General features: G+C 46.8%; 1 protein-coding gene across 5 annotated transcripts in view; it reads left to right on the forward strand.

Moving 5' to 3' along the window:
• Positions 1-22,393, forward strand: part of LOC144692596 (uncharacterized) — a 71,437-nt gene that overhangs the window by 14,560 nt on the left and 34,484 nt on the right. For all 5 annotated transcript variants that reach the window (XM_078561616.1, XM_078561614.1, XM_078561615.1 and 2 more), the window contains 6 exons: positions 710-850; positions 3,649-3,775; positions 8,591-8,708; positions 10,230-10,393; positions 12,190-12,367; positions 20,177-20,327. In XM_078561616.1, the coding sequence (XP_078417742.1) occupies positions 710-850; positions 3,649-3,775; positions 8,591-8,708; positions 10,230-10,393; positions 12,190-12,367; positions 20,177-20,327 (879 nt within the window). The remainder of the gene's footprint in view (positions 1-709; positions 851-3,648; positions 3,776-8,590; positions 8,709-10,229; positions 10,394-12,189; positions 12,368-20,176; positions 20,328-22,393) is intronic.

The raw sequence follows: 22,393 nt of genomic DNA on the forward strand, positions 1-22,393 counted from the left end.
CCAGTTGGCTGGACAGGAGGTGTGGATCAGATCGGTACCACTAGCGGGGGCTTGACCACTGTTCTGGCTGGGTGGATTCGGGAGCTGCCTCCTTGCCCTGCCCGTGGGTGGATTGTGGGTCGGACCTGCCTTTGGGCAGAGAAAAGAAGAAGAAATTATTTTCCCTATCACCTGGTCCCCTGAATGAAAGTACAGACTCGCAGCACATATGGTTCAAGAGATGTAGTTCATTAGTTGTGTCTCACCGAGGTGGGCCTTCACCAGCTTTGTTTCCAGGTAATCATGGCTACCGATTTCATGATACATGGGTCATCACAGCCAAGCCTGATCTTGTTCTTCCTTGGCATCCACTTTTTCAGCAAGAATTAATAGTTAACAATCAGAAGTAGCAACCATGGCAGATGTTTTGCCCTCATTTGCTTAAGGTCAGCGAAAACAGTTTAAGCAGCTCCCCCACTGCCTCTGTTGCTCCCAACTAACTCAACACAGAGTTGGGTTTGATTATGCAATCTTGATAGGCTCAGTTACAGAGCAGGGAGTGCATTTATCAAATGAGCCACGAGTGCTTGTAAGACTCTGCTCCAGAAGCATCTGGACAGTTATGTTTGCAGCTGCGGTAACCTGTAAACAGAAGCTACAAATGTAAGAATTTTCTTTCTTAACCCTCCATGAGCTCACAGCTTGTCACAGGCTGTGTCCATTTCACTAGGAGAATTATCGAATGGGAGGAAGTTTTAACTGGCCCAGGTTGGTGGACTGTGTTGGGTACCGAAGGAAGGTACGGGCCAAAGTTCGCAAAGTCATCCAGGACACTCCATTGGAACTTCCGGTAACAGCGGACAGTCCCTGGGTAAGTAACCGAATGTTCTTCTGTATCACAGGTTAAAGCTAAGATTCGAAGGGCACTTCCTTAACAAACAATAGATGCATGCTGGCCCATATGGGAAATGGAAATATCAGGAGGATCCTCAGAGATTGGAGTCACGGGAAACATATGGAAAGAAAATCCTTAAACCAATTTGGGATAAAATCTGGGAAATTCCTCTCTGGCTTCTTAAGACAGAAAAGCAAGTTCCAGCTGACCCAGTTATTGTGACACAGTAACTCCATTCTGCATGTGGTTGTGTTACACTAGAGATGAGGGTGCTTCATGGGAGAGTGTAGGGGCAGCTTTACTATTGCTTCTAACCTGTACAGTTCTTAGCCTGGGAGTGCCTGATGGGTGAGTGTAAAAGATGCCTTATACTCCATCTTATTTATGCAGCATATGCCTTGGGTTCTTGATGGCTTGGTGAAGAGGCAGCTTTGCTCTGCATTTGGCTGCACTGTTCCTGGCCTGGCAATGTTTGGTAGTGGTACCTGGTGAATGAAATAGAAACCCAGTCCATCCCCCAGCACTAGTACCCTCACATTAATGCTAACAGCAATGCCAATAGAGACTGTTAGATGCAAATTTTAGGAATAAATGATCTGTTTTTTCTGAAAAACACATTAGGCAGAATTTTGCCCTTGGTGGGCGGGCGGACAGCCGATCCCCGCCGCCATTTTGAGTGGGTGGGCCAATTAAGGCCCGCAGCAGCCTGCCCAACAGGAAGCTCTATGCACTTCCTGTTCCGGGGGGGGAGGAAATCCCCAACTGTCAAAGTGCGCATTTTCACGCATGTGCGTGAAAGAGCGCACTGTTCCCTGAGGCAAAGTCCCGTCTCAGGGAGATTAGTGACAGGTGAAAAAACTCCAAAAATAGAAAAATATTAAAATTATTAACATGTCTTCCTCATGTGACAATGTCACACGAGATGGGACATGTTAATAAGAAATATATAAACTTTATTAGACTTTTTAAAAATGGACATGAAACCTCATCCCGCCGGTGGATGAGGTTTCATGCTTTATCAGAAGCCCGCTGGGGCTCCTGGCCTGCCCGCCAGCCTTAAGGTTGGATGGGCAGGTCTTTAACAATCTTAATGAGCCTGTCAATGGCCTTAGTTGGCCATTGACAGGTCGGTGGGCCGACAGCTGATTTCGCTGTCTGCCCGCCTTCCTGAAAATTTAAAGGGACCGGGATGACGTTGGGGGTTCCTCCCGACGTCATCCCGCGTCATTTTCCCATCGGCAAGCGGGCCCCGCCCCCAAATCGCCGACGGGAAAATCCTGGTCAATGTTTAAAGTCTGGGAAATTAATTGGGGCCATAGCAGGCATTTGCTATTACCCACACACCTAGTAACAGGATCTTACTGTGCTATCTTTCATCCTGTGCCACTGGTTTTCCCTGTAGTACAGTATTCCCCCATTCAGGGCGCTTTCTAATAGCATGTTTTCATTTTAGAGCTGCTTCCATACAAGGGAACTTATTTTTTGAACAGCACAGCCAGCCACAGCCTGAGTTTTCAGTTTAGTGTGGTTGGAAAGCCTTAAGGAACTGAAAAGATTGCTGCAGTGATTAGGTATCTATGTCCCAGTCTGTCTTAGTGGGACAATGAAATATCCCAAGTTGTCCTGTTTGGAACTAGCTTCTACTGATGGGGCTGAGACGGACTCCCAGTCTCTGCTGGTGGACAGGAATAATTCCCAACCCCTTCCGATTGGACAGGAACCGATTGCCGCCCTCTCCTGGTGGGACAGGATCCTATTCCCTGCCTCTCCCAGTGGGGTGGGATCTTTCTGTTCCTGTCCCATTGCTCAGGCCGCTTCAGGTTCTCCCAACAATAACTCCAGCCAGAGCCGGCTTGTGACTTTCCCAGAACTCCGTCCACCCTCGCCGTACCACCTCCCCCACCCCCCTCCTCCATCTCCCACCCCAGCTGACATGCCGAGACTCCAGGCCCAGTGGGGGTCTCGGACCCCAACCCGGCACTCACTGCTCACCTTCCTGCATCCATGCTGCCACCAGAAAGCAGCATGTTACTGGGGCTGAGGTAGATGCTGAGACCCAGGGACTTCTCCACCATTCCCTACTCTCTGACACCAAGTGAACAGACAACAGATCCCTGTGTCCAACAGGAAGAGCAGTCGGAGTCAGCTCACAATCGGAGTCAGTCATCTCATGGCTTGGTTTATAAATTACCGGTCAGGAACCTAATGCACCCTCATTACATGGTTTCTTATGGGAGAATTATTCCCATTTGCACTTTTTCATTTGGCACGCTGTTGTTCTGGAACATATTTAGCATGCTAAACGAGGGATAGCTGTAATTTATAGCAGCGCGCTTTTTTTTAATCCTTCCTTCTTCGACCGTCCAGGCACTGAATCCTGCAGGGGGGAGAAATTCAATGTGAGGACGTTGTAACCAAATATTACCCAAACCCTTCACAGGAGTTCTTGCCAACAAAAAGGTGGAAGAACTGTCTGCCGAGATTTTCCCCCTTTCTAATTTGGCCGCTCCAAGGCTGACAACAATGCCTTAACAACCACCCCAGCTGCGATCGGCAAACTCATTCAAGATCAAAACTGGGGCTTTCCCGGTTTCTATGACTCAGTCAGACCCGAGTTATTAGGAGAATGTGGAGCTTCTTTCCTGAGGAGTCTATTAAATCTTATTGACTTGTTTCTTTCCCGAAGGCTATGGTTCATTGCAGCAGGGCCATTTACTTGTAAACGTGGCAACATTGAAATAAAAATCTATCCTAATTAATATCTTATCTTCCAGTGGGCTATTTTCATGGGATTGGAACATGAACGAATCCATTTGGAAACCTCGTCTGTGTTAATTCGTCAGATGCCAATTCACCTGGTTGAAAGGCCACCGAGTTGGAAATATGCCTCATCAAATAGTGGTCAGTGCATCTGTTGTGCTCACACTTCAACATTTCTAAGTGGTACATATATATTTCTGTGTTGGTATCATATTCTCGGAGTGATTGAAAGTGGGTCTTGGTGCCCCATAGGGTTCTATTCCGACACCATGTACATCAATGAGTTGGATCTAAGACTAGAAGGAGCGGGATGTTCAAATGTCCAGAGAATAGCAAAATAGGAGGGAGACTGAATAATTATGAGGGTTAAAGGAAGCTGGAAAGATTTACTGATAAGCTGGTGGAATTTGCGGTGGGTTTAATGGCGGACTGTGGGGGGACATTGAAGTGGGAGCTGAAAACTCGGTTTCTCACCGGTGTAAAATGACAGCGAGATCTTGTGCTCCTGCCTGTCATGGCGGGTCACCATTCCCACCAGAGGCTGGTGTGAAACTGTTCTGCATCCCGTTAGTGGGGTGCAGATGAAGACCCGACCAGAATCCCTTCCCCCGCGTCCGATCATCCACACCGCCAGTGAGAATCACGCCGGTCTAGAACACATGTACATGTCGGCACTGAACACGTGTACATTTACCTGAAGAAGGCCTGGGGCAGCTTGTGGAGATTGGAAGAGAAGATGGAGGCCTCCAGCAACCAGGCCCTGGAACACCACGTGCAGCAGTGGATCTTATCGCAGCAGCTTCTCCCAGGAGGTGGACCTTCAAGCTGCAGGTGGACGGCTGCAGGAGGTACTGTCGGGCAGCAATGGTCTGTACTGCTGGGGGCGGAGGGTGGGGCGGGGTGGGATTAGATGAGAAGGAGAGGAATGAAGAGGGGAGCAGGGGAAGTTGGGAATGGCAGGGGAGAGAGAGAGACACTGCGGAGGTCATGGAATGAGTGGGGTGGTATGGAATGGGAGGGTGGGAAGGACGGTGCTGGAGTGTGGGTAGGGGGTTGTTTGTGCAGGTGTGAACAGGCTTGGGAGGGTTGCAGGTTTGAATGGGCTTGGAGGAGTGTGTAGATGTCAATGGATATGGGGCGGGGTGGTGTGTAGGTGTGAATGGGTGTGGGGAGCTGTGTAGGTGTGAACGGGCATGGGGAGGAAGAGGGGAAAAACATTCAGAGGGAGGGGTCTGTGGTGTCAATGGATGTGTCCTGGGGGGCAGACTCAGGGAATTAGTGATCGGAAGGGATGGTGAGGGTTAAAGGGGTCAGTGGGAGCCGGTAGGGTGGGAGGGTGAGGGTCCTGTGATGTTAGGTGAAGGGGCGCTGGGGGCTCTTGGAAGGGACATGGAATGAGAAGCGGATTCTGGGTGTCAGAAGGATGAAGGGTGCATAACAACAGTGATGGGGGTGGGCTCTTCAGGAAGGTAGGGGACTTCAACATTATCCTGCGAGGAACAGAGGATGATGAGGGAGGGCTGAAGGGTAAGCGTGGGGAGTGATTCCAAAAGTGATTCCTGCTTGGTCAATGGTTATTGGGGTGGGGTGGAGGGTGTGAGTGATGGAGGGTAATGGGGAGGTAAAGGTATCAATTCAACTTGGAATGTTACACACACTGTAGCTGCTCGCAACTAAGCAGAGCCTCCTGGTGGAGATCTCGAGCTGCTGCATGGGAGTTGGGTCACCGGGGGTGGGTGGAAATGCAGGTCATCTCAACTGGGCATCTGAAGGGGAACCCCAGCATGTAGTACTTACAATGCTAGGGCATGGCCTTGAGAGTGTGAAGGGCAAAGGCTCAGTGTGCGCGGGAGACTTCTTGCTCACATGGGCACTGCCAAACAACTTTGCCACCCTGCACATGCTTGATCCCGGGGGACATGGGGTGTCCCTTGAAAGATGGTAGGCGGTTGGGGAGTAGGGAGGGGGGCGCACAGGTGTAAGGACTATTGCAAATAAAGCACTTCAGATATGATTTATGTGCAAGTGAACTATATTTACACAAGTGTGATAAGTTTAACAATCATAATGCACCCATGCAACCACATGTGAAATCAAAATGAATGTTGGCAGCATGGTCAGTAAGTTCGCAGATGACATGAAAATTGGTAAATAGTGAGGAGGAAAGCCTTATTGTACAGGGCAATACAGACGGGCTGGTCAGATAGACAGGACAATGGCAAATGGAATAATCTGTGATGTGGCACCTTATCAAATGCTTTCTGGAAATCCAAGTACAGTACATTCACCGGTTCCACTTATCCACAGCACATCTTACTTCTTCAAAAAATTCCAACAAATTGGTTAAACATGCTTTTCCTTTCACAAAACCATGCTGACTCTTCCCTGATGCCTTGGGGCATGATTTTCCCCCTGTCGGGGGTGAAGTTGAATTGCGGGCGCGCACAGGCACGCAATTTACATGGGTGGGCAAGTTAAGGCTCTTAATAAGCGGTATGCGCTCCCTGTGCAGCCGGGGGGGGGGGAATCCCTAAACCCGAGAGTGCGCTCTTTCACGCATGCACACGAAAGAGCACACTCATCTCCCTGAGGCTAAGTGCTGCCTCGGGGAGATTGGCTGTTCTGTCACAAATATTAAAAATATTAGAAAAAAAAATTTCCCTGACATGTCCCCTCATGTGACATGAATTGGGACATGTCCATAATTTTAAAAAAACTTTAATAAAATTTTTTAAAACCTACGTGAAACCTCACCCCGCTCGTGGATGAGATTTCATGCTTTTTCTAATGCCCGCCAGGGCTCCTGGCCTGCCCGCCAACCTTAAGGTTGGACGGACGGGTCCATTAATTACTTAAATGACTCTGTTAATGGCCTCAATTGGCCGTTGACAGGTTGGCGGGCGCACAGCTGATTTTGCCGCACCCCCGCCTACCGGAAAATTTAAATGGGGCGCGGTGACATTGGGAGTTCCGCCTGACGTCACTGCGCGTCATTTTACGTGTCGGCGAGCGGGCCCTGCTCCCCGCTCACCAACGGGAAAATCCTGCCCTTGAGCTTTTCTAAGTGCCCAGCTATAACCTCCTCAATGATCGATTCTAATAACTTCTCCACGACAGACGTCAAGCTAACTGGCCTATAGTTGCCTGTTCTCTGTCTCCCTCCCTTTTTTAATAGAGGGGTTATATTTGCTAATTTCCAATCTGATGGAACTTTTCCAGAATCTAGCAAATTTTGGAAAATTAACACCAGCGCATCGACTACCTCGTTAGCCACCACTTTTAAGACCCTAGGATGTAGTCCATCGGGACCCGGAGACTTGCCAGCCTGCAACTCCATAAATTTGCTCAGTACTATTTCCCTAGTGATTTCAATTTCACCAAGTTCCTTTCTCCCGTTTACCTCCTGATTTGCAGCTATTACTGGAATGTTTTTTGTATTCTCTATAGTGAACACAGAAGCAAAATATGTGTTCATTTCTTCCACCATTTCCTTATTATCTACTATTAACTCCCCACTGTCACTCTCTAGAGGACCAACACTCACTTTACTTACTCTTGTCCTTTTTAAATACCTGTAGAAACTCTTGCTATCCGTTTTTACATTTCTAGCTAGCATCCTCTCATACTCTATTTTCTTTCTCCTGATTAACCTTTCAGTCATTCTCCGTCGTTCTTTATATTCTGTCCAAACATCTGTCCTGCCACTCATCTTTGTGGAATTGTATGTTTTTTCCTTAAGTTTGATGCTTTCCTTAATGTCTTTATTTAGCCACGGATAGTGGGTCCTCCCCTTAGAATTTTTCTTTATAGTAGGAATGTACTTTTTCTGAATACTCTGAAATATCCCTTAAATGCCAGCCACTGCTTCTCTATCGATCTATCCTCTAGCCTAGTTTCCCAGCTCACTTCAGCTAGCTCAACTTTCATCCCCACATAGTTGCCCTTATTTAAGTTTAAGATACCAGTCTTAGACTAGTATCTTAAACTGTTGGTATTATTATATAGGAGGAGCACAGTGTGTGCTCCTCAAAGTAAAACTGACATAATTATCAAAATCTAGAACAAAAACAAAAATACCTGGAAAAACTCAGCAGGTCTGACAGCATCTGCGGAGAGGGATACAGTTTGACGTTTCGAGTCCGTATGACTCTTCATCAGAACTAAGACATATAGAAATGTGATGGAAATATAAGCTGGTAGAAGGGGGTGGGACAGGAGAGCTCGATAGGTAGCCAGTGATAGGTGGAGGCCAAGAAGAGACTGCCAAAGATGTCATAGACAAAAGGACAAAGAGGTGTTGACGGCGGTGATATTATCTAAAGGATGTGCTAATGGGTACATTAAGGATAGAAAGAAGGACAAGCTAGTGGCAGATGGCCCTAGTGCGGGTGGGGTGGGGGGAAGGGATCGAAATGGGCTAAAAGGTGGAGATGAAACAATAGATTGAAATAAATTTAAAAATAGGAGGGAAAAGAAAAAAATATAGTTGTAAAAAAAATTATAAATTATTGGAAAGAGGGGGATTGGAAAGGGGGTGGGGATGGAGGAGAGAGTTCATCATCTGAAGATGTTGAACTCAATATTCAGTCCTGAAGGCTGTAAAGTGCCTAGTCGGAAGATGAGGTGCTGTTCCTCCAGTTTGCGTTGAGCTTCACTGGAACAATGCAGCAGACCAAGGACGGACATGTGGGCATGAGAGCAGGATGGTGTGTTGAAATGGCAAGCGACAGGAAGGTCTGGGTCATGCTTGCGGACAGACCGAAGGTGTACCGCAAAGCAGTCACCCAGTCTGCGTTTGGTCTCTCCAATGTAGAGGAAACCGCATTGGGAGCAGTGATGCTGTCAGACCTGCTGAGTTTTTCCAGGTATTTTTGTTTTTGTTCTAGATTTCCAGCATCCGCAGTATTTTGCTTTTATAATTATCAAAATGTTTGATTTGCTCATTTTTACCTTTAGGGCTAAAAGCATTTGACAACCCTCTGATCAAAGTCCCAGCTTCTCAAGTTACTTATGGAAAACCAAGGAATTTCCCATCTTATGGCTGGGACAATGAATATGGACACATGACAACAGTGTATGTACAGAAATTCCTCTTAAAGAGGATAGAATGTCTTTATACATTTAAATTTCAGCAAATGCTCATGCTTAGCTAAGAATTGGACGTTGCAGAAGGAAGGAAATTAGGAAATAGTTTGTGAGATGTGGTAGAAAGTCAACTATTTACCTTGGAGCGTAGGACTAAAGAACACAGGTTCAAAATTAATCAGACACTGGAGATTAAAAAATCTTTTCACATGGAGAAGTAGGTACATGGAACAAACTCCAGCAACAAAAGGTGAAGAATAAAGACTTGAAAGAATAACTGCGCAATTTTATTGCTCTATTTATTCTTCAATGTGGGCATCACTGGCTGCATTTATTGCTCATCCCTAGTTGCCCTGAGAAGGCAGTGGTGATTGGCCTTCTTTCTGATTCACTCGGCAGTTTCATACGACTGAATGATTTGCTAAGCCAATTCAAAGGACAGTTAAGAGCCAAGCACAGTGAGGTGGGACTGGAATTGCATACAGGTCAGATAAAGGAATGGACAGATTTCATTCCCTAAAGGACATGAGTGAACCAATTGGGATTTTGCAACAATCCAACAGATTCACAGTCATGTTTACTGGTACCAGCTTTCTGGTTTCAGTCAAGGGCTCTGGATTACCAGTACAGTAACATAACTACTACAATGCCAGACCCGGTTATCCCCTTAAGAATAGGATTCAGGGTTGTAGGGAGAATTATGGATAAAGATGATCAAAAACTCCATGGAACATGATGATTCCTGCGTTCCTAGGAACAGCCAGGTTTGAATGTGGAGATGTAGGGATAGATTGTGTTCTGGGGGTTTGCTTAATTATTTTGGAATCAGGGAATATTTATACAAGCTTAAATGAGTGAAGCTGAGTCTATTGTAGTGTACATTTTACATGAATTATGGATGCTATGCATATAATCCAAATAATCATTTGCTTCTCTCATGGATTTTACCCTTTTCTGATTCTATGTTTTCTTAAGATATACCCTTATTTTAACTGGTGTCACCATTGCTCAGTAGTAACATTCTTGCTCCCAAGTCCCATTCCAGAGATTTAAGAACATAATCTAGTCTGACACTTCATTGCAGCGCTGAGGGAGTGCTGCATTGTCAGAGGTGCCATCTTTCAGATGAGGCATTAAACTAAGGTCCCATCTTCTCTCTCTGATTGGTGTAAGTGATTCCATGTTAGTATTAGGAAAAGAACAGAAGGTTTCTCCCGATGCTGTAGCCAATAGTTATCCCTCAATCAACTTGGCCAAAATAGGTTATTTGGTCCACTGTGTCACTGCTATTTATGAGATTTTGTTGTGCACAGTTTGATGCTGCATTTTACAATTATTGCACTTCAAAACTATTCCATTGGCTTTGAAGCTCTTTGGGAAAAAAACTAAGGTTGTTAAAGGTACTAACTAAATGCGAGCTCTTTTTTAAACCTTGGGACATTAAATTATATTAAAGGTGCTATATAAATGTAAGTTGTTGTTGGAACTGATCTATAATGCAATCCCATAGTGTGCCAGAGTTTGAAGCCAGCAAATACCTAATAACGAATGGGGAATACCTGAAGTTTGTGCAGGCTGGAGGATACAGAAGGAGAACCTACTGGACCAAGGACGGCTGGGAGTGGAGGACATTTCGCCAGGCTCAGCATCCTACATTCTGGGTCTGCACCAAAGGTATAAGCTACTTGCTTTTCTCAGCAGCCACTTCACATAAACAAGAAAATACATTCTCTCGTATTCCAAGAGATCATTTGAAGACCATCAAGAGGTAGATCACAAGACCAGAAATTGTACTGTTGCTACCATTACCCAAGACCCAAACTTTGTGGTGTAAAAGGCAGAAGCAAGCCCCTAACAAAAATAAAAATGCTAGAAATGGCAGAATGGTCAACCAACATCTGAAGAGAAAAAATTAATATTTTGGGGGAAGCCTACATCATACCAGAAATCAATGCATAACCTTGTTCAAATAAATGCATCCAAACATTGTATATATTATTTTAAAATGTTGTGTAAGGTGCAAATTTCCTCTCCATAAACCTCACTTTCTTTTGTCATAATTTTCAGCCACATTTTTATGTCAGTATTTATCATATTAAATTGTCACAATGTCCCACTGAATTTTGCTATGTCAACTGTCACGATGTCCGTGCAGGGCCTGGCCACTGAATCAGTGGTTGATTGGAACAGGTTTCTGAAATCTCTCCCAAATCTACTTTCATTTTCTTTATTTAGAAACAAATTTTATTCAGTATTAAATTAACTCATTTAAAAAACTGAAATGATCAAATCTGGCTAGTTCTATGCTTTACAGTGCATCTACCAGTGACGCCATATTTGAATAATTAGATAGAACTTACTTGTAACTAGGTCACTAGTATGTCATGAGAACAGGCTGATTTATCAGGGTTAATTCCGTGATTCCACGCTCACTATGGGGAATGCACACTTAAAGGGAGCATGGGTTGGAGATGGAAATTGCAGCCTCAAGTGATGCACAACCCCTGAACATGTCCCTTCTTATTGGGATTGTGAAGTTTCAGAATTAGGCCAATTGTTTAAATCAGGTATCGGATCAGCACTCTCATGCTTTTACCTCCTAAGAGGTAGGAGGCTTATTCAAAATGCACTTGGGGTGCTAAAAATGAGACTACTTTAAATCTGCATCATGCTATTCCCCTTCATATGTAAAGCAAATTAAACCAGGTATGTAAAAAGCTTTGGCGGGGGAATAATATCAGTGTGTAGCCTGCACCCATGTTCCAAGGGTACAGGACAGCTGAACTTCACTTCAGAAACATTTAAAAGTACTTGTCAACCAGAAGCACTGACAGTGTCACAGTTAAATATTTCTTTAAGGTCTAGAATTTCTATGGAATCAGTAAGTCATCGTCCTCATCAAGTGTATTCAACTCTGGTGTCTATTTCAAACACTCAAGGGTAAGCAATTCAAGGTTGCTCACCTTGGTTCATTAAGCTGCAATACAATCAGCTTCCCAGTGGCTGAGGCAGAGAATGCATCATGCCACTTGTTACCTGGTCACACAGATCATAGGGTTCCAACTTTAATCCTTGGGTTCTGCTGAATGAGCTGAGCTCAGAAAGGATCGCACGTGGAGAATGATGATTGGTTTCTGTCTCCTGGCACTTGAAAGAGGAGTATCAGCCAGGATTCACATTGATTACTGTCCTTCATTCACTGTTGGAATGTACCATGTGTGAATATTGGAGGAAGCCAGAATTGGCCTCAGCTCTGATGACCCTCATATCGGAATAGCCTGGCAACTCTCACTGTCTAAACCCACACAAAACCTGTCTAAGGTAACAGAGAATTGCCTGTGTCAGTCACCCAATAAATTAGCAACCTCAAGAGAGGAAGGCAGAGAAAAGAGAGGCTTGAAAAATTGTTTTGATGCCATAAATCTAAGGATCATGGAGCTAAGAGTTTTTAAATGTTCAACTTTCAATAGGATGCAAGTCTGGCTGTGGAGCTACCCTTGTGAGTTATTCCCATTGTCAACCAGATAAAGTCCCTAAAACCAGCGGAGAAGCAGTCTGTACAGAAGAACTTCCCAATGGCAATCAGAACGGATATTTGAACGGTGCTGAAGAGGTCATCCCTGTTGAGGAAGAATTTCCAGTGTACAGGTAACTGCAAGTGTACAGGTTTCTCTAAATTCTGGCTGAATCTATGTCGTGTGACCAGAGGTGAATAAAGATCAGTATCTGGGCTTTTTAGTGGAATATGTTTCATTCATTACAGTGATCTGATTATTGTTGTAGTAATGAATCCTGCCCAGTGTGATCACTGAAAAACTGATTTGCAAGTGGTTTCCAGACCACCTGTGGACATGCTCCCAGTCGGAGGCAATACCGATGCCGACAGTAATTACAACATTTGCATGAGGTCATTACTTTGGACGTTGTGCCACACTTTAGGAAGGATGTGAACGCATTGGAGACAGTGGCAGAAAAGGTTCACAAAAATGGTTCCAGGGATGAGAAAAATCAGTTATGAAAGCAGATTGGAGAAGTTGGGACTGTTCTCCTTGGAGAGGGGAAGGCTAAAAGGAGATTTGATAGAGGTGTTCAAAATCATGAGGGGGCTGGAGAGACTGGATAGGGAGAAACTGTTCCCGGTCATAAAAGGATCGAGAATGAGAGGGCACAGATTTAAAGTGATTTGTAAAATAAGCAAATACAATGTGAGGAAAAACTCATTCACACAACGAGTGGTTCGGGTCTGGAATGCACTGCCTGGACATGTGGTGGGGGGAGGCAGGTTCAATCGAGGAATTCAAGAGGACATCAGATGATTATTTGAATAGAACCAATGTGCAGGGTTATGGGGAAAAGGCAGGCAAATGGCATTAAGTCATAATGCTCATTTGGAGAGCTGGTGCAGACACAATGGGCTGAATGGCCTCCTTCTGCACTGTATGATTCTGTGAGTTTACGTCTGATTAGACAAGTTACACTAGTGAGTTAGGAGAGTAGAGGGGTAGAAAGAGCAAAAAATTGACTAAATGGTTAAGTAAGTTGCCCTGACTCTCATCTATGCCCAGTTACAGTGGTGGGAATTGATCTTATTGCAGTGCTCCCCAAACTTTCTCCCACTGTGACCCCACTTTAAAGCTTGAAAATTGCTATGACCCAAGAGTGAGAGCTGGTGGTGGGGCTGGTGGGGGCAGGTAAAGTTGTGACAGTGGGCTAGTTGGAGAACAGGCAGTGATTTTTTTTTCACCTGTCAAGGAGATAGAATAATGACCATAATGTTATTGGAAATTATTTTAAAATAGAGTTCTGATGGTGTCTGTGTGTATGTGTGTGTGTTTTAACTGGATTAAAGCCAGCTGGTCTAGAGGCTCTGATGTATAGAAGAGAGTAGGCTTGAAATGGTAATTAGGTAAACAGGGAAGTTGTAAAAGGGGCAATTTGCATTTTTAAATAAAACATTCAAAAGAATGGGTGAAATATTACACCTAGCCAGAAGAAGTTAAACAATGCGTTTATTTTTTCCAAAGCTTACTAATGAAATTGGTGCCATGAAAGGGTTTTATTATTAGAAGAGGTAAAGTTCAAAAGACCTAGTGATACAATGAGAATTTGCATTCAAAGAGGAAAATATATATAAAGCAAAAGAAGGCTGTTGGTAAAAGGAGAGGGATTCTAAGATCTAACGCCTCCAGCCTGTAAGCCTCAAGCCACTGTCTGCAAGAACCCAGAGCTGAACAAAACTCAGTTTAAATTCAACTGTCCAGACTATGTTTTGTCAGGGGTCTGTTTAAATCTATGGACAGAATTTTCCGGCTGATGTGCGGGTGGTGTAGCCCACACATCAGCGTGTAAAATGTCGTGCGCTGATGTCGAGCGAACGCGCCAACGTCAGCGCGCAGCATCGCGATATTTCGGTGGGCGGGCGCACTCAGTGGGCCCGCCATTAATTAAAGGGCTCGTTAAGGTCCTTAACTTGCCAATTGTCCGGGATTTTGAGGGGCCCGTGCGAACTTCGGGTCGGCGCACAGGCCCAACGGGCAGGCGGGTAGGAGATTATTTAGGAAAACTTTTGCAATGTCGGGATATGTGGACTCAGAGGGGTTGTTCATGTTTTACATGAAGTTATAATTGATGAAAGTGTTTAAAACTTGCCTGTGTGATTGTTAGCAGTTCTCATCGATGTCCAAGAGGTTTTTGTGTAATTTGAAACCAGTCTGCAGACAGTAATCCTTATCGGGCCTGCAGCTTTCCGGAGGCCTCCATTTAGCCTGGGGATATGGGTTCTGACATCTCCAGTGGAGGCAGCTCCTCTGAGGAGGAAGGGAGGGATAGAATAAGGAGGAGGCCAGGACTGAACAATCAGCCTCCAGGGGAGCCACCTTTGGGAGGCCAGGCGCAGGCACAAGGGGCGCAGGGCCAAGAGGTTGTCCAAGGTGCAAAGGGCCGCAGAAGATGCCACTATCCTGCTGCCAGGGTTTACAGGCGGCGAAGCAGCTACCTCAATATGACTGAGGTGCAGTGCCAAAGGAGGCTCTGACTCTCAAGGGAGACAGTCAAATATATATGTCAGATGATAGGCCCTGAGATCTCCCCTAACTGTGTGGGCGGACACCCCATGCCAGTGGCTCTGAAGCTCACAGTTGCCCTCCACTTCTATGCCTCTGGCTCCTTCCAGGGCTCGGTGGGTGATCTTTGCGGTGTCTCCCAATCAGCTGTCCACACTTGAGTCAAGCAGGTTACAGACGCTCTGTTCAGACGGGTATCCACCTTCATCCACTTCCGCTGAGACCAGGCAAGTCAGACACAGTGAGCCAGAGGCTTCGCGGCCATTGCTGGATTCCCCCGTGTCTAGACTGTACACGTGTGGCCATCAAGGCGCCAGCAGGTGAGCCCGGTGCCTTCGTCAACAGGAAGGGTTTCCACTCCATGAACGTGCAGATAGTGTGTGATCACAGGATGCTGATTCTACAAGTCTGTGTAAGGTACCCAGGCAGCTCCCATGATGCCTACATCCTCAGACACTCCCAGGTGCCGGGGCTCTTCAGTGCTCCAGCCCGGCTGGATGGATGGCTGCTGGGTGACAAGGGCTATCCCCTCAGAAGGTGGCTTATGGCGACCGTCCACTATCCAAGAACAGAAGCTGAGCATCAGTACAATAGGAGCCATGGCACCACAAGGGCTGTGGTGGAGAGCGCCATCGGTCTTCTCAAGATGCACTTCCATTGCCTTGACCGCTCAGGGGGCGCACTCCAGTACCCCCCCAGATCGCGTCTCTGTGATAGTGGTAGCATGCTGCACTCTGCACAATCTTGCGCTGGAAAGGGGGGATGCAGTTGATGATGAAGAGCTTGACGCTCTGGATGAGGCTGCACATGATGAATCCAGTGGTGCCTCAGAGGATGAGGGAGCACAGGGCGATGATGAGGGGCAGCACGCCGACCCGCTACCACACCAAGGAGGCAGGGACACCCGGGACAATTTAATCCAAAGAACCTTCAGCTAGCTCCACACAAAAAGATCAGCAGGACCAGCATTGCCTGGTGCTTCCACACGTGGCACTTAGGTGCTACATCTTCCACCTTATTAGCTGCAAATAAGGCCTTAGTACAGAAACATCAATGTCCACTCAAACACTCATGATAATTATGTGAAAAAGAAAAAAGCACCACAATGAAAAGACCCTCAGCCATGGGAACAAAGGTGGACTTTATTGTGTCCAAAATTAAAGCACACATGGTTATTTCACAATGACAGAAAAATGGGTCCCTATTCTAAGGCCAACACAAAATCACCAGTGACATACCCGTGGAGTTCCTAAGGTGCCTTATGTTTACGGGTGCTACGTCTAGGTGCCACCCCATCGCTTGGAGTGGCTTGTGAGACAGCCTGCTGACTCTGCTGTCCTGTTGGTCTCGATGACCTTGGCGGGCGTCCTCTGGCCCATGGAGCCTGTGATGGCCCCGCCTGGGAGGGAGTGGCCAGTTCCTGAACTGGTACCTCCCCAGTTGTCGCAGCCTCAACGGAAGAAACGTTGACTGGCAGAGGGGCGGAGGAGCTGCTGCCCTCATCCAGAGCGTCCTGAGAGGAGCTCACAGCGACTACAGGCAGCTGCTGCACCGATGTGAGGTCCAAATCTACCTCCCTGCTCACCGCAGATGCACGGGCACCGAGTGCCGGCGCTTGGTGTCCACAGCATTTCCCACAATGGGAAAGACCACCCGTGGCCATTACCGCTGTGAGGGCTTGCAGGTCAGAGCGTGACCCAATCGTAATTTGATCCATTTGGTGGAAGCCCCTCTCTATGAGAGTCGCCAGTCTCTCATTGAAGGAATCCTGAAGCTCTGCCCTGAGGGCAGATTGTTCACATGCACTCTGCCTGGACTCCTCCGTCGCGGAGAGCAACTGAAGCACACCCTCATGCAACCCTGCCAGATGCAAACGCACTTCCTGCCGCCTGTCCTGCAACTGCTGCATTGGGGACAACTGCAGAGGCTCATCATCAGTGCCGGACTCAGCTTGTGCCTCGTCCCCTGCAGCCCTCCGGCTGCTGGCACCATCGGCACTCTCTGTCCTTACCATCTCCTCCAGCGATCGTGATGTGCCCTCTCCACTGTGACCCGGGACACTAGCCGACGATAAACACTGAGTGTGTGTGTCTGCGTTGGTGCCTGGCTGGCTGAAATGATGTGCCACAAGTTGCAGATGCTGGCCCTCAGGTGTGGAGGGGGGGCTGCGGGGTCGATGTGCAGGTCTCTCTGGTGGTGATGCTGAAATTAACAAGGACACTGTATCAGTTAGTGTACAGTCAGTTACACCTTTCAGCCCTTTCCCCCCCAGCCTCATAAGTTGCTCACCCTTAAAGGCCCTAAGGAGAAGAGCATTGGTGAGGTGGAAATGAGTCAAGATGAGCCCCTCCCATTTAATGCACATGCAGACAGGCTGATCAGATGGCCTCATGAATGCCACATGGCTTGTTATGAACCATAGGAGTGGGAAGAGTACAGGGGTATCTGATGTGGATGCATTGTTGCCTGGATAGTTGCGGGGCTGAGGAAACATCTCAAACAGTTGTGACATTTTCCGCCGAACTCAGGAGATTGAAAGGTCACATTATTGCCCTTCATTCCGTAAGGAGGGGCATAGACCGAGTGGGCAGAAGGCAATTTTTCCCCTTGGCGCAGGAATGAGTAACGTGGTGGCATTCATCTAAGTTGAGTGCCATGATGTTCACAGCTGAGGTGCTGAGTACCTTTTGGACAAAGTAATGTGGGGCGCACTGGCTGAAAGGGTGCAGGAGGTCCCAAGCCCCCTAGAATGGAATAAGTCTTTGGCTGTGCAGCAGCGATCCAATGGCATGTTAGACCATGGTGATAGTGGTCACAAATGGGATAAGGTGACTTTGGAAGGTGGTGGAGACACTATTCCTCAAGGGGACGAGGGTCCCTTCTGTATGACCCACACGTCTGGCTGTATCAGTCTGTGAATGAGCATTGTTTCAGCATTAACGATTGCAGCAACCATCAGTGGTTTGGATGGTGGGGAGACAGAGTGGATGGGACTGTGGACCTCAAATACCTGGCCGCTGCACCCCAGCCTCGCCACCCCGGCCGCCCTGTCCTCCTGCCTCCTCCCTAGCTCCATGGCCTGCTCCTCGAAGGGTGTGAGGCGCTGGATGAGGGTGCGCCCACCTCCAGTCCTCTGGCGCTCCCGGGCATCGTGGTTACTTTTTGCCTGCAAAACAGAGAAGAGGATTTATTGGGGCTGATCGCTCATGTACTCTGCACACGCACGCCGCACCCCGACCACAGTGGCCCATCTGAGGCCTCCAGAGGCTCCTGTCCACACTACTGGTGATCAGTCCCCAGAAGATAGTACGGCTGGTCCCAACCCCCTCCCCCAACAGCCACCTTGGACACACTTGGTGTCCATCACTTTGAATATCACACGGGTCCTAGCACCCATAGCAGGGAGGAGCAAATAGGTGCGGCGCTGATGCCAGCAGATGGGACTTGGCCAAAAGACCTTGAGGCTTCCCTTGGACCATCTCATTACCATCACTATGACATGTGTTGGAGTTCTGAGTATGTGTCTACCGGCCTCCCCTGCAGGTTGCCCCCAAACTACTCAAATGCCACAGAAACCAATATATGCTGCGGAGAGAACCCTTCTTCCCCTCAACCACTAAGGCTGATGTAAGCATTGTCAGTACCCATTTGCCCACCCAGCATGCGACAGATGCCCTATGCAGTAACGACAGCAAGACATGGTGGGGAGTGGGGGGGAGCGGGGTCAAAGGCTAAGGCTGCCTTCTGGGTCAAATGGCCAAGACAAAGATGATCGATGATGGAAGGGCAGTGGGTGTTATCTACATGGATTTCAGTAAGGCCTTTGACAAGGTCCCTCATGGCAGACTGGTACAGAAGGTAAAGTCACACGGGATCAGAGGTGAGCTGGCAAGATGGATACAGAATTGGCTTGGTCATAGAAGACAGAGGGCAACAGTGGAAGGGTGCTTTTCTGAATGAAGAGCTGTGACTAGTGGAGTTCCGCAGGGATCAGTGCTGGGACCTTTGCTGTTTGTAGTATACGTAAATGATTTGGAGGAAAATGTAACTGGGCTAATTAGTAAGTTTGCAGATGTCACTAAGGTTGGAGGAGTTTCAGATAGTGGAGAGGATTGTCAAAGGATACAATGGGATATAGATCGATTGGAGATTTGGGCGGAGAAATGGCAAATGGAGTTTAATCCGGACAAATGTAAGGTAATGCATGTTGGAAGGTCTAATACAGGTAGGAATTATACAGTAAATGGCAGAACACTTAAGTGCATCGATGGGCAGAGGGATCTGGGTGTACAGGTCCACAGGTCACTGAAAGTGGCAACACAGATGGATAAGGTAGTCAGGAAGGCATATGGCATTATTGCCTTCATCAGCAGGGGTATTGAGTATAAAAGCTGGGAAGTCATGCTGCAGCTGTATAGAACCTTGGTTAGGCCACACTTGGAATATTGCGTGCAATTCTGGTCGCCACATTACCAGAAGGATATGGAGGCGTTGAGAGGGTGCAGATGAGATTTACCAGGATGCTGCCTGGTCTGGAGGTTATTAGCTATGAGGAGAGGTTGGAGAAACTCGGAGATAAAAACAAAAAACTACTGCGGATGCTGGAAATCCAAAACAAAAACAGAATTACCTGGAAAAACTCAGCAGGTCTGGCAGCATAGGCAGAGAAGAAAAGAGTTGACGTTTCGAGTCCTCATGACCCTTCAGCAGAACTGAGTAAAGTTAGGAGAGGAGTGAAATATAAGCTGGTTTAAGGTGGGGGGGGTGGGGGGGAGAGAAGTTGAGGGGGGTTGTAATGGGGACAAGCAAGCAGTGATAGGAGCAGATAATCAAAATATGTCACAGACAAAAGGAACAAAGAGGTGTTGAAGGTGGTGATATTATCTAAGAAAATGTGCTAATTCAGAATGGATGGCAAGACACTCAAGGTACAGCTCTAGTGGGGGTGGGGTGGAAAGACTGACAGGGCATTACAAGTATAGATTTAAAAATAATAGAAATAGGTGGGAAAAGAAAAATCTATATAAATTATTGGAAAAAACAAAAGGGAGGGGGAAGAAACGGAAAGGGGGTGGGGATGGGGAAGGGAGTTTAAGATCAACAAGGGCTGTCGCATTTGAGGCTCTGCTCCCTGGTAGCCATTGCTGCAAGGAGGAGAGGGAACTCGCAACCCACCTGTTTGTCCGACTCACAACTTGGGAACCCCTGCGTTAAGAGAATCAGCCAGTGCTCCCAATACTCATTGTTATCACAAAAGTAGTCACTCAAATGAGGTACCAGAGGGTGAGCAAGCCCAGAGAACTCCCTAATGAGCAAATGCTTTCGGGAGGGAAAGGGTGACACTGTGGAATGAAAGTGTTAAGCCAGGAAATTCCATCTGCATTCATTTCTGCAGGTATAGAGCGATGTTTGATATTCTCCCAATGCCCTGGGATTGGCCAGTGGAAGTCAACAATCATGAAGCAAAAGCATTTTGTGCATGGAAAGACAATGGATGCCGCCTCCTAACAGAAGCTGAACATCACCTAATACGTTCTGGCAGTCAGGTATTCAATTGAGTCCATTTCAGATATTGAGTAGAGTCTGTTTTAGAGATGCGTTTACATTCATGAACTCATATCACTGGAACTTCAAGGGGTAATGCTGTATAAAATTGGACCTAAAGAGACCTTCATTTCAAACCATCTGCATTCTGCAGCATTCAGCCCATTTGACCTTTCAAGTCTCCACAATCTTCTTTTTGTAATTAAGGAAAATGACTAAAGGGGATGAAGTTCATGCTAGTTTTTGATGTCATGTTTGAACTGGCAGAAGAGGCAAAAGAACTACACTAGTTTCATTGTAACTATGTTATATGTAGGCTATACAATGATGTGTTTCTTTCTGATTTATATCTTTGTATCATACTTTTGCAAGCAAAAAGATGTTTCTAGTCTTTAAGGTGTCCTTGCACAGTTGCCCTAATGACACAGTAGGTGCTGTTTTGGGGGCTGAGATAGATCAGGAAGATCCCAACTTCAAACTCCATTTGTGTTGAGTTAGTTGATCTAAGCCAGAGTGGCAAGGGGGCACCACAACTGGCCAGTGCCCCCTATGATGAGGGCAGGGGGTGGCGGGGAAATAATCTTCCAGGGCTCCTGCTTCTGATGGCTGCTTCCAAAGATTTAATGACTGGATCATGGCACAAGACAAGTTTCTTTTTGAGAATCCTCCATCAGAGTCTTGGGACAGACCAGGGATTGGCACCTTTACATAATGTATGATTGGCGAATCAGGGATTGACCAGGGATTGGTGCTTTGTCCAGTACATGATTCTGGTATCAGGAAAACCAGGAATTGCTTCCTTTACCCATCAACCCTGTAGAACTACTCATTAAAAATGACAACTTGTGCTGAATTTGTGAGCCTTACTTTGTGGAATGTTTTAGTGCTCAGTGAGGTTTTGCAGCTGTAAACTGACAGCTGGTTAATCGGATATGGTAACGTTACATTGTGGTATTCGGGTACCGAGTGTACTAAGCGTAACAGTTTGTGATCTATATGTTACAAAATCTTCTGTTTACAACCAGCACATGACTCTTCTAATCTCAGACATGAATGTGTAACCAGAATTCCTTCTGTATCCATTTGTGTGCACATTTTGTTTGCTGCTCCTGATCTGAGCTCATTATCTCTGTCTTGCTTTCTTCAGAGCCCCTCAGGTCTTTCCCTCTTGCCTCCCCCATTATTGCCATCCAGTCATGCCACCTTTTACCTCTCTATTGGGTACTTTATAAACCCTATTCCCCACCCCAACCATCACTACTCTTCTGCCTTCCTACTCTGCTGCCTCTATCCCAGACATGAATGCCGCTTAGTTAAACCAGCAACTACACCCTGGCCCTCTCTTGAAATTCTCTATAAGGTCCATTGAGTCACCAATCACTGCTCCCTACGGACACCAAGAGCTCCATAATTATTTCTTGCCAATCTAACCACCCAATGCACCTGTTGCGGATAACCTGACCAACTTCCATCCCAGCCAACTCACCCACCTACCACTATCTCTCCAACTCTGCCAGTGGATCAATCACTATTGTTCCCTGCATTTCTCTCCAGTGTGTCTGTTCATTCATGAACATGGCTTTTAAAATCCATGACCTATTGTGGATGATTACATTGACTTGGCTTTGATTGAAATATAGCTCCCGATGATGGTCATTCTCCTGCAATAGCCCTAGACTTTCCACCCTCAAGTTCAAAGGGGTCACAGTAGAGTATACCTGGCACACAAGTTGGGTAGCCATCCATTACCAGACCTGCATGGACCACATCAAGCTCTATAATGCTTCACTCTCCTCCCCTCTGCCAAAACTGTCCACTACTCCAGTATCAATGTGCAGAACAAAGATAACTCCTTACTCCTTTCCTCCACAACTAACTATTTCCATAAATCTTCCTATCCTGCCCCTGCCCCCTCACCTTCCCCGGGTATCAGGAGCTGATCGGTTTCTTTGTCACAATTCTTGAGATCATCAATTCAGCTACCTCTGCTGAGTCTCCCCCTTCCCCTTTCTCAATAATCCAAACCTCACCCACACTTCCCCCTATCCTCGCCTTGAAGCCCCCTCTC

The sequence above is a fragment of the Cetorhinus maximus genome, chromosome 17, assembly GCF_964194155.1.
Source record: "Cetorhinus maximus chromosome 17, sCetMax3.hap1.1, whole genome shotgun sequence".
NCBI classification, from domain to species: Eukaryota; Metazoa; Chordata; class Chondrichthyes; order Lamniformes; family Cetorhinidae; genus Cetorhinus; species Cetorhinus maximus.